Below are 14,259 nucleotides of genomic sequence, written 5' to 3' on the forward strand. Positions count from 1 at the left end.
AAAATCACCATTTTGTAACTAGCAATGTAATTTATGCAGGATGCTAAAGCCATTGTGTGAAAAGCAGTCAGGGAACCAAATATTTACACTATCTCCAAGCACCATCCCCCAGATTGCTCCTTAATTATAAAGGGGGAAAGGTACATTATACTGAAGGGATCAGGCAGGCATGGCCTTAACCAAGTGATTAAGCTCAATAAGGAGACAAACTGGTTTCATGTGTCTTAGATGCTCTGAGAAGTCCACGCTGTCACCTCCCCTTGACAAAAATGCAGGGAAACAATTGGACATATCAGATTATGGGACAGCCTCTAGGACAACTGGCTTGGACTTCAAGGAATATGGGGAGACTATGAAAGCCCCGCCCCCCAAATCAGAGATAGCTCTAATTTCAAGGAGATGAAAGAGGTACATGACAAAGCAGATGTAAATGTGATCTCTGATTGGATCCTGGATCAAAAGAGAAAGCAGCGACAGTTTGAGAACAAATGAGGAGATTTGAATGCAGACTGAGTCTTAGATGATGCTGTTGAACTGATAATAGGTCTTAGGCAGGACCATGACACTTGCTTAGGGAGGAGACTGTCCTTGTTCTGACACTTGAGTGTTTCTGGGGGAACGGTGGAGCCGTCATCACCTACTTAAAATGCTTCTGTGAAACAAAGTAGCACTGAAGATAAGTTACAGATAAACAGATAATCACTGACAGAGTCAACGGAAAAGCCTATGTGGCAAAATGTGACCAGTTGCTGAATCTAGGAAGGGTCTATCTGGGGGCTCATCAGATTCTTTAACTTTTCCTTTTGAACATAAAAGGTGAGAAGAAAAACCAGGAAGGGATAAACTAATCAAAATCAGTTCTAGTTTAGAAATAAATTTAAAATATTAATAGAACTGAATGTTGGATGAACGTCATAAAAATTCCAAGTTGGGTGGGGGGTGCCTGGGTGGCTCAGTCTGTTACACATCTGCTTCGGCTCAGGTCATAATCTCAGGGTCCTGGGATCGAGCCCCACACCGGGCTCCCTGTTCAGCAGGGTTTGCTTCTCCCTCTGCCCTTCCCCCTGCTCATGCTCTCTCAAATAAATAAAATCTTAAAAAAAAAAAAATCCTGGGGTGCCTGAGTGGCTCAGTGGGTTAGAGCCTCTGCCTTTGGTTCAGGTCATGATCCCAGGGTCCTGGGATGGAGCCCTGCATCAGGCTCTCTGCTCTGCAGGGAGACTGCTTTCCCTCTCTCTCTGCCTGCCTCTCTGCCTACTTGTGATCTCTGACTGTCAGATAAATAAATAAAATCTTAAGAAAAATAAATAAATAAATAAATAATCCCAAGTGGGTTAAATATTTGTACAAATTGGGAGGTTTGGAAAGAAGGCAGCTCATTTATTCTTGCTAGTGATGGGAAGTAAGTTCCTAACACTGTGGGGGAGGAAGAATTTCCTCTGCCCTTCAAGATCCTTCTGGCTGGACTAAAAATCAAATTGACATGAGACAGATTAACAGGAGAAAATCAAATTTCATTTTGTACTTATGGGGAACCCACATAGACATGGGAATTCCAAACACAGTCAGGCAAAATGAGGTGTATAGTCATCCTGAACTGAGGTGAGAGGGGTAAGGGTCTGGGGCTTCAGAGGGAGGAAAAGAATCTCATAAGAAGATGAAAAAGAGTAAATGTTTGGTAAACAAATGTTTGGGCCACTCAGAAACAATGAGACTGTGAGGATTTTGATCAAAAAGGCCTTGTCAGATTCCTCCCTGTCTACCATCCTCAGTTTGTATAATAATGTAGTTCACTGTGGTGATAGGGAGACAAGATCCTCTATCCAAATTCTTTTTAGGCGATCAGGGGGAAGTAAAGAGCTTTTTGTGAATCTGCTGAGCTTTGATTGTCTTTTAACTCTAAATAATCTTCACGCCAAAGTGGCCTACATGGGGCAGCCTGCCCTTGGCCCCTACACTACTAAGAAAATGACAAATACCATTAGAAAGAAAGCAGATAGGATATAATTGAAGAAAGAAATATTCAAATGTAGGGAAATTTTCAAGTAATAAAATGTGGTCAATAAATTACAAAAGGAAAGCAACGTTAAGAAAAAAAAATAAGACAAACAGTGCTGAAAAAATGTAAAAAAACAATTAAAAAATATAAAGATCAGGGCAGGGCACCTGGGTGGCTCACTGGGTTAAGCCTCTGCCTTCAGCTCGAGTCATGATCTCAGGGTCCTGGGATGGAATCCCACATCGGGCTCTCTGCTCAGCGGGGAGCCTGCTTCCCCCCCTGCCCCCACCTGTCTCTCTGCCTACTTGTGATCTCTCTATCTCTGTCAAATAAAAATAAAATCTTAAAAAAAAATAAAGATCAAAACAAAAGTTCCTCTTGATTAAACAACATCAAACTGTCGTTGAGATGGACACAACAGTTTATGCAGAAGGAAAGACCAAGAACCAAAAGCAACATGGACAATCAGCAAACTCTCCGTAGCGATAAAAAATGAACACATATACGAGTTTGAAAATGCTATTACATATTACATACCCATTAAACCGGCGGAAATGGATTTAAAACAATACTCAGTGTTGTTGTTGATAGGGAGAAGTAGGCACCCTCAGGCAAATCATATCCGAGGCTGGGGAGGGCAGGGAAGGGGACAGACAGGGAGAAACTGATGACCAGACCATTGGACGGCCCCGGAAAGGGGGACCATGAGCCCAAATGCTTCTGCCCAGACAAGTGGGCAAATGGGCTCTTGACTCCACCCACTCACTCAGTGTCTGGGACACGGTAGCAGATGTCTTCTGGCCCTACCCACTCAGAGTCGTGTTTCGAGAAGCCCACGGCAGAGGCCAGTCCTCTCGCTGGCAGCCAGGCACCAGGCTGGGAACGGAGTCCAGGCAGGCTGGGACCCTGGGGACAGTTGGTGTTACTGAGGGAGGCCAGCATAGTGTGGGGTGCAGGTGTCAAGTTTAGGGGGAGGCCCCAGGACTCTTCCCTCTGGCACCCCCCACCGCCTACTCTCTTGGGGCATCACCCGCAAGCAAAGCTCCCTTTGGGCTCCACTCTTCCCCTACCAGCTCGGGGGCCAGGGGATGGCTGGCCAGCCCAGGTACCTCTCCAGGGGGGCCAGGCTCAGTGAGCTGTGCAGAGTGGATGCAAGTCTGTGGAAACACTGAAAGTGGCTGGTGGGGGGACCAACCCTAGGGCCAGGCTTAAGCAGACAGGTGACATGATTCCCTTGGGGACTCTGGCCCAGGAAATAGCATTAAAGGGAAAGGAGCCAAACAGCTCCTACACACGGGTCACAGCCACATCTGGGTCACTGCCAAGGGCACAACGTGAACAGTAAGGTAAAAAAAATACAATTTGGTGCTGGTGACCCTTCTTGTCCTATAAAGTTGACAACAATATTTGGAGCCTTTTTGTTTTTGAGATAAACAGCAGCTGTCCTAGGAGGGACCCCTGAGGGTGAGGGCAGGCCTCACAGGCCACGTGAGCCGTGCAGGTGTGCTAACATCCTTGAGCTGCGCTTAGACCCCATCCCCCAACCACCTAAAAGGAGGGCACAGGACACACGTGAGATGACGCTCTCTCCCGTTTATCAAGCACAGCACCGCGAAGTCCAGGGGACAGCCCGGGAGCCACCCTCGGACCCTCCCCTTCTCTCCATCTCCTCGTCCCCTTCCTTCCCGCGCCTGCACGGAGGCAGTAGCTTCCACGTTGGCCGCCTTTCCCTCAGCTCAGGCTACCACAGTCGGGTTTGTCTGAAACACAGCAGAGCTACCTTATCCCTCTGTGCCCCCCTCTTCAATATTTCCTCCCCCGCCTCCCGCCCCGTCTGGCCCCCACTGCCTGGCAGCTCGGTCCCTCTCCCTCTGGCCATCCGTCCCACCCAGCAGGTGTCTCTCCTGGCACAGCCATCCTTCCCATCTGGACTCACCCCACCGTCACCCCTGGGATGCTTTCCTGTCCCCAGGCAGAGTGAGTCTCCTGTCTTCACAGGCAAGCCCTGCGGGACGAGTCTCCAGCGCTGCCTGGGGTGGTAAGGGGAGCCCTGACTTCCCTCAGAGAATGCCCCCCTGACACCCACACCCAGGGCGGAGTCCCTTAGGGAAGGAACCCTATCCTAATCACCAGTATGCCCTCTAGCCCCCAACCGGCCTAGAGCAGGTGCCCAAAACAATCCCTGAAAGAATGAAAATGGACAGCCCACCCCGAAAACTGACTTAGTGGTAACAGTGATATGAACGAATACTTACGACATCTACTCTGTGTCATGGGGTTAAGAGCTCGATAATATCATCCCTGCCTTATGGGTGTGGCTGAGCCAGTGGGAGGTTGGGTAACATTAATTCTCGCAGCTGGAAAGTAGACCAGCGCCCGAAGTCTGCGTCCTCACCGAATGTGAGAGTGGCCTAGCCCGAATGGAGATGCTGAAGGGACATGGATGCACGGGGAGCAAAAGGAGGTCAAGGCTGGCTGGGGCCACAGGGCCTTGGTGGCCGAGAAGATGAAGGAGCCTGGAGAATGGGGACAGGGCACAGGTGGGTGTCCTGATGGGAGCCCGGCCCCGGCCCCTGCCCTATGAGCCTGGTGGGGCTGCAGAGGATGGAGGAGGGGCACCTGGCAGGAAACCCACGTGAAGCAGTGGAGATGCGAGATTTGCCAGCCCTAAAACCTCAGCTCTGGCTGCTACCTGCCCTCCCATCACAGCCAAGGCAGCCCGGCTTGCAGGGCCCACTCGGGGCTCCCCACAGCAGCCCCTGCCGCCCTGCAGATTACAGACCTGCTTCTAATTATGGCTCCGGCCAGGTGCTGCTCCAGCCCCTGAACCGAGGCCACCCCCAATTTAGAAAGCCAGACAAAGCCTTAGATTTGAGGTTTCTCCAATGTCAAATTTCTGAAACTCCAGTCGGGTCGTTCTCCCCGGACCCTGACCGTGGAAGAATGTGGAGGCGCTAAGGAGGCCGTGTGAGAGCCTGACGGACCTGGGTTCCTGTGCCAGCCCCTCCACTTACTGTGGGACCCTGGGCAACTCCCTTCACCTCTCCAGTTCTTAGGGCTGTATTCCAGAATGAGAGAGAACGAGAGCTAAGAAGGCAGACTGCACAGATCATCTCCCCCTCCCTTCCAACCACAGAGAAGTCACTAGTGGCTGCAGGAGAACGTCTGGCAGGGAGGCCCATGCCTGGAAAAGTACCAGGCAGAGGAAAGCGGTCAGAGGTGCACGCTAGGATGGAGAGCAGGAGGGATGCCAACAAGGGTCATGGCGTAGAGAAAGAATGCCAAGAGGCACCCTGCTGGTCTTTCCACCTTATCTCCAGTTCTCAGAATATGACCCCCCTTTTACAGATAAGGAGACAGGCCCATCCATCATCATAAGCACCTTTGCAATAACCTAGGTTTTTGCAACTTACAGTAAGGCCTCAGCCCTCTCCAGACTCAGTACCCAATGCAGGAAGTGAGAAATCAAAACCAGCTAGCTCCAAAGCGGGTCGGAAGCGGGAGGGTGTCGCTGCCCATCCACAACTCCGTAAGGTCACCAGCTGGCCCCAGCCCTCACCCTCCCTGTCCTGGCGGAGCCTTTTCCCCATATGGCCACATGTCACTCCCTGAAAATGCCAGTCCCCAGCCCTGGCGTGGCGGACACTTGGAAATGCTGGTTGGACGGTGAATGGACAGGCAGCGGAGGCTGGTGGAAGGGTGGGTGAACCCATGGATGGACAAAAGGAAGGCCGTGTGACCAACGGGTGAGCGGATGGGTCGATGGCAAGGCAGCTGTTCGGACGGTTGGATGAGCAGGTCCCCGGCCTGCATGTGCACGTGGGTGCCCTGTCAAAGGTGCAGGTGGACGGTTCAATGGATGGGGAAAGGGAGGGATGAGCAAAAGACTGGAGCTCTAGGACACAAAAACCTCAACTCACTGTGCGAAAGAGGACTCAGCCAGAGACTTGTCAGGACAGAACGGGCTTGCCTAGGAAGGCAGTGAGGCACCCACTCTTGGAGGAGCTGTTCTAGCCACACAGGCACTGAGTGCGCTCCAAGCCCCCCCCCCTTTGGTTTTTGTTTTGGTATAAATCAGTCCTCTATTTACTTGTCTACCCTCTATTTACTTGTCTACCCTAAGGTGTGTACTGGACTTAGATTGGGATCTTCCTGGGGACAGCAGCCACCAGAGGCTGATGCGCAATCAATTTGCCTGCTTCTGGAGGAAGCTGGGCATCTCCCTTGAGTGACCCCAGGGGTGGTGGGGTGGTGGTCCTAAGGTATGTCTCTGGGGGTGGGCCCCTAAGGATCAGAAGATGCAGGGGGTGGGGGAACAGCATAGAGCCCCAAGTCTCATTAGGGGATGGCTCCAGGCAGGGTCCACTGGAGGGGGCCGGCAGTCATGTCGACAGCACGTTCAAGCAATGAGCTATGGCACTGGTCAGCTCCTACCCTGTGCAGGGAGGAGCCCTCAGATGGATCGGCGGGCCGATGAGCAGTCGGCCTCCCGGCTAGAAGATGGTGAGGCGGGAAGATACGATGTTCAAGCTAGCCCAGCAGCGGCCCTGGGGCCCCAGCCTGTGTCTGTCCTCTAAAGGGGGGCTGAACCTCACCTGAAGCAGGTCCTTCCCTCAGAAAGCGTCTCTGCTGTGGGCAGTGGGACAGAAGGCGTGGGGGGTGAAGGGGAGGGAGGAAGGCAGGGAGGCAGGGGCTGGCCAGCAGGAGCAAGCCTGAGGCGCATTTCTTGGACTCATCTGGCCCGGCGCCGGCAGGCCAGGCACATCTCCTGACTCCTCACCCAGCCTGCCTCCTGCTTTCTTCTTCCCCAGCCAGCAAATTCTCAAAATTCTCCCACCCTACTTCCCGCGGGCTCTTGTCTCCAAATCCAGCTGCTTCTCTCCTGCTGCTGCTGCCCTGCTCGGTGCCTCCAGCACCTCTCGCCCAGCCCGGCTCCAGTCTCTCCTTTTGCCTGCCGCATCTCTAACCTCCAGGTCTGCTCCTGCCTCTGCGTGGGTCAGCCACCTGCAGACATCTGCGGGGGCAGCCGGTCCCCCACGTCATGCTATGTTCCACCTCCATGTCCCCGTGTGACGGGAGAGGCATCCCGCAGTCATTCTAGGGGTAAAAATCTTCCTTTGGGGTGGCGCCTGGGTGGCTCCGTCAGCTAAGTGGCTGCCTTTGGCTCAGGTCATGATCCTGGGGTCCTGGGATCAAGTTCCACTCCGGCTTCCCTGCTCAGTGGGGAGCCCGCTTGTCCCTCTCCCTCTACCTCTCCTCACGCCGTGCTCTTTCTCTCTCGCTCACTTGCTCTTTCTCTCTCTCTCTCTCAAATAAGTCTTAAAAAAAAAAATCCTCCTTTGGTTTTGTCTCCGTACTTTGTTTCTTCCTTGTGCCTCACACCACCTGATGGCTATTTTTACGTCCTTGCCTGTCTCTCTGGCTCCAGGCCACCCTGGTTTCCCAGTGCCTGGAAGAGTTTTGGCATATAGTAGCCACGCAAAATGTTAATGGAGAGAAAAAAATTTTTTTAAATCCTGGAAACATATATTAAGACAACCTCCACATCCAAAAGGTATTTCCATTAAGACAACGCTATAAAAATTTCAAGGCTTTCACCCAAACTGCATGTGTGTGCGCGTATGAGGAGACAGCGGTTAACGCACTCGTGACGCTCATTCTGTTTCCAGGTCAGCAGGCATTTCCCCCATCCCTCCTTAGCCCCACTGGCCCAGCTCTAGCTGTCATTCTGGGCTGGCCGTCAGCCTCCCGTTCTGTGCCAGTGGGATGGCTCAGGGCCTGGGGTGGAGCGCACTGCTGGCAGGTTGGGCCCACAGGATCCCCCTTCCTTTGTACACTTACTGCAGGGTCTGGCAGGAACCTCGCCTGCCAAGTCTGTGAAATGGACCCAGGAACGCGGGTACTCCAGCTGGCACCAAGTTGCACAGGGTCAGTCACCAGCCCCGAATCTGCACTGTCCTCCAAGACCCGAGCAGGGGGCAGTGGACCTCCTCTCCCCCGGCCCAGGGGAGGAGGAGGGATCTCTCAGCCATCTGCCCCCCTACCCACCAGGATCCCGGGGCCCCCCTCTCACCCCACCATCCCGGGGAGGCATGCGGGGACCCTCGACCACAGGCGAAGCACTGCTCCCTGGGGCCTTGTTTCCACACCCTGCACTCCTTTCTCCTTCTTTGCTTCTTTGGTTCTCTCCCTGGAGCCGGGAAACATTCCTGGACCTCAGAGTTGGGGCCAGGTCTGACCGCCATCCTGCCTGCCCAGGCTGGTAATTCGGGGAACCACGTGGGAAAGGGGTAAGTCCTACTTCACAAGGTGAAGGCCTAGCACCCAGAGGGAGCTCGGACTCTCCAGCTGCTGGAACTACACTGATGGCACGGCTTGCTGTTTGGGAGACCCAATTCTAGCCCCTGTTGGGCACCCGACCACATCTGCCCACAAGCAAGTCCTCCGCTACCTGGAGCTTTCTTCTTCTCTGGAACCCAGTGTCTGGGGAAGGAAGCTCGAACCCACAGAGGTGCGCCCTGTGGACGCGGCCACTTCAAGGGTGTCTGATGAGAGGGACCAGCCCGCAGGGCTGTCTTCACACGCACCTCCTCCCAGCAAGCCAGACAATGGTGCCGGCAGGTCAGAGGCCTGAGGGTGCCACACCCCAGCTAGGGCTTGTCTCCCTTCCCCCATTCCTAGAGCTCGGTCCCTTGCACTCGCCCCTCATGCCTGAGGGACCACACTCTCTATGGAGCACCCAGCAGGAGCAGAAGCACAGGAAAAGAGAAGGTCTCTCTGGCCCACTCCTGTTCTGCTCCCCCCTCATGGGCCACAGATGCCCCACCTGTTCTTCGAAGCTCAGAGGACCTAGGCCTTCCTTCTGGTCTGTGGGCTCTGCCATCTGAAGCATGTCCCCATTAGGGTGAGGCACATAAAGGGGGCCTATTCACCAACAAAGCCTTGAATCATTCCCTTCAAAGCTTTGAATCATTCTGGGGGGCCTCTGCCGACTCTGCCTGCCACTCCTGCCCAAGTCCAGACCCTCCTCTTCCTCTCTGACCGTATGTCACAGTCTTCTGCTAGAGCCAGCCTCTGTTCTCAAGCACATGTCTGATCATGCTGCCCGGCATCTCCCACTGTCCTCCGAGAATGGCTGAACCTTTCCTGAACTGGCTCCTCTCTTCCTATCCCTTCCCTACCTCCCAAGCTCCAGCCACAGATATGGCAGACAGGGCTGCTTCTTCCCCAGCAGTCAATCCCCTCTCCTGGGCAGAACTCAGTTTTAGTTCAGGAACCCCCTGCCCCTAGCAGCCCACAAACCTGGGATGGGTCCCCCGAACCCCACCCAGGGCTGGCTCCCGAGGAGTCTTGCCCTGCCCCAACCCTCCAACCCCTCTGCCAGCTCAGAGATCCAGGCAGCACCAGCATGGCTCTCATGGTGTCGTGAGTGTGGGGGGACTGAGGGAGCCCCATCAGGACACTTATTTCATCTCCTGCCCAATACGAACGAGGAGCCCCATGTCCCAGTAGCTTCTGGCCATAGTTGGGGCAGCAGCAAAGAAGGGGGAAATTATAGAGTAGTCCTAGTTGGCTAAAGCTGACTTACCCCGCTGAGACAATGAACGGCGCCCTTTTGGACACTGGTCCCCATTCCCAACAGGAAGGACAAGCCCATGGTTCAGAGGAGCTGGTGCTGTGTTAACAGAGGGCAGAGATGCCACTCAACTACTTTTGCTTCCAATCTTTCTAGCAAGAAGGAGGGTCTTTGAACTGGAAAAAGGACAAGAATGTATGGCAGGGAGTGTATCCGTCTCTGGCTGCTTTCAAGGTCCTCTCTCCTCAGAGTGCTGGACGGTTTGCAAGAGGAGCTGGCCAATCCGAGCCAAACAAGGAGGCCGTGCTGAGAGCACCCCAGACTAGTCCCAGACCTTGACCTCAATCGCAGAGAACCCCTGGCCCAGAACAGCCTCGCAAAGGCGCATGCCGGTGTTTCAAAGACAGTCATAACAAGAGCAGCAGCAGTCCTGACCGTGTGCCTATCCACAGACCCCGGACTAAGCACATCCCATGGGTGCTGGTCCAAGTTCCACCATAACCCAATGGAATGGGGACTATTATCATCCCCACTTTATGGATGAGTAAACAGAGGCCGAGAAAGGTTAGGGAAGATAAAAAAGCAAGACATAAGAAGCCAACATGGGGGTGCCTGGGTGGCTCAGTGGGTTAAAGCCTCTGCCTTCGGCTCAGGTCATGATCCCAGGATCCTGGGATGGAGCCCCGCATCGGGCTCTCTGCTCAGCAGGGAGCCTGCTTCCTCCTCTCTCTCTCTCTCTCTCTCTCTCACTCTCTTTCTGCCTACTTGTGATCGATCACTGTCTGTCAAATAAATAAATAAAATCTTAAAAAAAAAAAAAAAACGAAGCCAACATGGTTTCGAACCATAGTTCCACGTACTTGTCATAATTTTCCTGCTCTCATATATTAGGGACTTTCAGAATTTGAACAGTGGTGTTTCCCCTCATCTTTGCATTCTTTAAAAGGTCAACCTTTGTGTCTCAATTTCAGGTACTCATGTTTTTATCCAATTTTCTTTTCTTTTCTTTTATACTATGATTCCTAAGCCAATAAATCAGGGGGATGCCAGAGGCCAACCTTCTACATACATAATACCATTACTAATTCAAGTGTGTACTTTTTTCAGACTTCCTTAGTTTTTATCTAATATCCTACCCTTATTCCAGGATCCCACTTGCATTATATTTAGTTATGTCTCCCTAGGCTCCATGTGGCTGTGACAGTTTCTCAGATTTTCCTTGGTTTTGATGACCTTGACAAATTTGAGGAATACTGATAAGGTGTTTTGCAGAATATCCCTCAGTTGGGGTTTGTCTGACATTTTTCTCGTGACTAGATGGGGGTTATGGGTTTGGGAAGGAAGACCACAGAGGTAAAGTGCCACTTATGACATCACATAAGGGGTACACCCTGTCTACATAACTTATCACTGTTGATGTTGACCTTGATTGTGTGGCTGAGGTAGTGCTTCTCAGGCTTCTCTGCTGGCAAGTTACTCCTCCCCCCTTTCCATACTGTGCTCTTTAGAAGGGGGTCACTTGAACATCTGACACTTCACTTACAGGGTGGGGACTTACGCTCTACCTCCTTGATAGGGAATTACCTATATAAATGATTTCTTTTATATGGGAAAGTCACCTAGTATTTATTTATTCATTCATTCAACCATTTACTTATATTAGTATGGCCTCATGGTTGTTGTTTTTTAATACTTCACAACCTAGTATATTTTGATGTGTGCAAATGATTCTGGCATCCATGGTGTTCTGGGTGGTAGTTGGTAAAATGTGGGTAACCAACTCTGAGAGGTTCACCGAACCCCCATATCTAATAAACAGCAGTTTTCCACCGTCGAACACCAGTAGGTTGGGGAATCACCACCTAATTTTTGAACAAATGAAATAGAAACCGCTCAAGCACATAGAATTTTGAAGGGATCCCTACCTGTGGAGAAATTACTTTCCTCCCTTGTAGTCAGTAAGGCAGCAAAATGTTTGTCTGTGGGTCTCAATCAACAATACAGGGTGAGTAGAACTAGGCCCTGTCCGTGGTCCTGCCCTGTGTTTACTATGAGCCTGCGGACTCAGACATAAAGCACCTGCTTCTCCAACCAGCAGGCAGCATAGCATTTGAGAGTGTCAGAGGTAGGAATTTAAATTCTATTGTCTAATTCAATGGGATGAAATGAACAAGATGAAATTTAATAGGAATAAGGGCCAAGTAGCAGGTTTCAATTCAAGAAATCACTGACACAGACAAGAGGCCTGATCTCTTCAACAACTCAGAATTATTAAAAAGATAATTCCTTTTTTAGAAAAGGAATTGCAGTAGAGTGGAGAAGCCTAAGGGTCCCAACAACTCAGGCATCGCACAGCTCAAGAGAGAGGAAACTGGTTTAAACAAAACAGCAAAAATTGACATTTTGGGGCCAAACAGGGAAATGTGAAGAAGGTCTGCATGTTAAATGAGATGAAAATTTACTGAAGCAGAAAGTGCTGATCATTTACTGGAAAAAAAAATCAGGTTACAAAACAGTATGCACAGCATGATCTCATTTTATGAGGCAAATCTACATACAGGCATAGAAGCAGGGCTGGAAGGATGTGACCAAGGTGTCACAGTAGAACTGCTTGGGAGATGGGAACATAATACTTTTACGTTTGCTTGCTCATATTTCTAATTTCCTACTGTGCATATAAACCGCTTCTGTAATAATATAAGATTATGCTATAAAAGGAAGGAAACTGTGACCCTTCTACATGATTGAGGGGAGTCCTGGTGTGGCAGAGGTTTCTAAGAAAGATCCTTGGGGGCTATGGGTGCCAGAAAGACAATATGAATGGAAAGTGTGGTCCACCATGCAAAAGGCAGACTCACCTTGAACCACCTGCTGTTGTGTTAGGTGCTGGAATGGGAGCAGTCCTGCAGTTCTCCTGACCCAAGCCCTCTGTGCTATTACTAGGAAAACTGAGTCACACAATTAGTAGATGGCAGCTCCAGGGCCATAAGCCTCAGATCTGGCCCCTGCTGGTCATATGGAAATGGCTGGCGCTTCAGGAAAGGGGGGATTCAACCCAGAGGAGTAAAAATGGGAAGGAGTGGATAGGAAGGAGTGAGGGGGCAGGAGAGCTCTTTTCAGGTATTTAAAGGCTGCCCCATAGAAGAGAGACCCATGTGCGGCCCTGTGCCAAATGGTAATGACTCTGTGACAAGTGGGTTTGGCTCTAAGAATGCAGGAGGGAGAAGTTTCCAACAACAGTAGTGGTCCAGCTCGGGGATAAGGTGGTGGTGCCTGCTGGGGACTCAGGTGGCCTCAGAGGGCGCCGCTGTGAGGGTTTGCCTACGGGGAAGGGGAAGAATCACGACAGATGCAGGAAATGTGGGCTCCAACAGGAACCACAGCACTGAGCTGCCTGGGACAGGGTACCTGGTTCTCAAACTTGATACCTGCCTCATCGTCTTTCACCTACTGCTCCCAAACCCTGGCCATAGAAGGGGGCTATGGACAGATGATTATCTCTCATCTCCCCTCCGCTGGGTGACAGAGAGGCATGGGTCCAATCTAACCTCATCCTGGCTTCTCCTGTGGACTAGGCCTGAGGTGCTCCAGGAACAGAATACCAGTCAGTGGCCCGCATGACGCTCTGGGCCCCCATACTCCCCATGCAGAGCCTGAGGCCTTAAGTGGCCTTGGAAACTCACTAGGCAGGGCTTCTGTTCCCCGGAAAAAACCGGAGCATGTCAGAGTGGGCAGTGACAGGAGGGTGGGAGCCCTGCCCTCCCTCCCAGACAGAGCCATCAGTCCCGGTGCCCATGGCACAAGAAGACACTAGCTGATGGGCGCATTTATTCATATTCCTCTGCCCACCCCTTCTGCCAACACCCACCCTCTGATTCTTCCCCTGCTAACAACCGACAGAACTCTTGCTTTTCCCAGATAGACGCGACCTACCACGGAGACACTCTGCAAGCTTGGCTCCAGCGGGCCTGCAGCAGTGAACACCGCCAGCTGCCAGCCAGGCCTGCCCATCCCAGCCCGAAGGAGGGTCACCAGGTCGTCATCCTTCCCTGTGCGGGTTGGGTGCCCCTAGTTGGCCCCTCCATCCCCTGGCTGAGGCCCAGCGGGGCGCACGCGCCAGCCCCCACCCCGCGTCCTGGAATTCCGTTCCCCCAGACCCGGGGCGGCCTGGAGGCCGGGTTCTGACAGCTCCTGCCCCCCCAAACATGGGTGGGTTCTCACACCCATCAGAAGGACCCGCACTGCGGGGGAGGGAAGGTGGGCAGGGAGGCCACCCTGAGCTGTGGGGGAGAGCAGGGGTCCCACCGGGGCCAGGGATTCGGGGGTGCCGGGGGAACGGGGCACCCGCTCGGGCGGGGTTAGGGGCTGCCGCCGGCGGGGCCCTTCCTGGGCACGCAGAGGGGAGGGACGCTGGCGGGGCCCGGGGACGCGGCGCGGCGCCCTTACCTCCTCGCCTTGGCCGAAGCGCAGCCCCAGCGCCGCGACGCGCTCCACGCGCAGGAAGCCGTCGGGGTCGCGGCCGCACACCTCGAACACCTCGCGCAGGCGGCGCACGGAGCGCAGCAGAGCCGCGGGGGCGCCCGCCCAGCCCGCGCCGCCCGCCATCCGGCCGGCCCCGCGGCTAGCCCAAGCGCCGCGCCGCCCGCCGTGGCCGCCGCAGCCAGCCTCGCGCCGCCGCCATCGC

The 14,259-nt window shown here is 53.0% G+C and overlaps 1 protein-coding gene across 1 annotated transcript in view; it reads right to left on the bottom strand.

Annotated features, from left to right (window-relative positions):
- Nucleotides 1–14,180, bottom strand: part of RAB11FIP4 (RAB11 family interacting protein 4) — a 113,615-nt gene extending 99,435 nt beyond the window's left edge. The window contains exon 1 of the mRNA XM_059380507.1: nt 14,022–14,180. Within this exon, the coding sequence (XP_059236490.1) occupies nt 14,022–14,180 (159 nt within the window). The remainder of the gene's footprint in view (nt 1–14,021) is intronic.
- Between the last annotated feature and the right edge of the window lie 79 nt (nt 14,181–14,259).

Source organism: Mustela nigripes, chromosome 16, assembly GCF_022355385.1.
Source record: "Mustela nigripes isolate SB6536 chromosome 16, MUSNIG.SB6536, whole genome shotgun sequence".
In the NCBI taxonomy this organism is placed as follows: Eukaryota; Metazoa; Chordata; class Mammalia; order Carnivora; family Mustelidae; genus Mustela; species Mustela nigripes.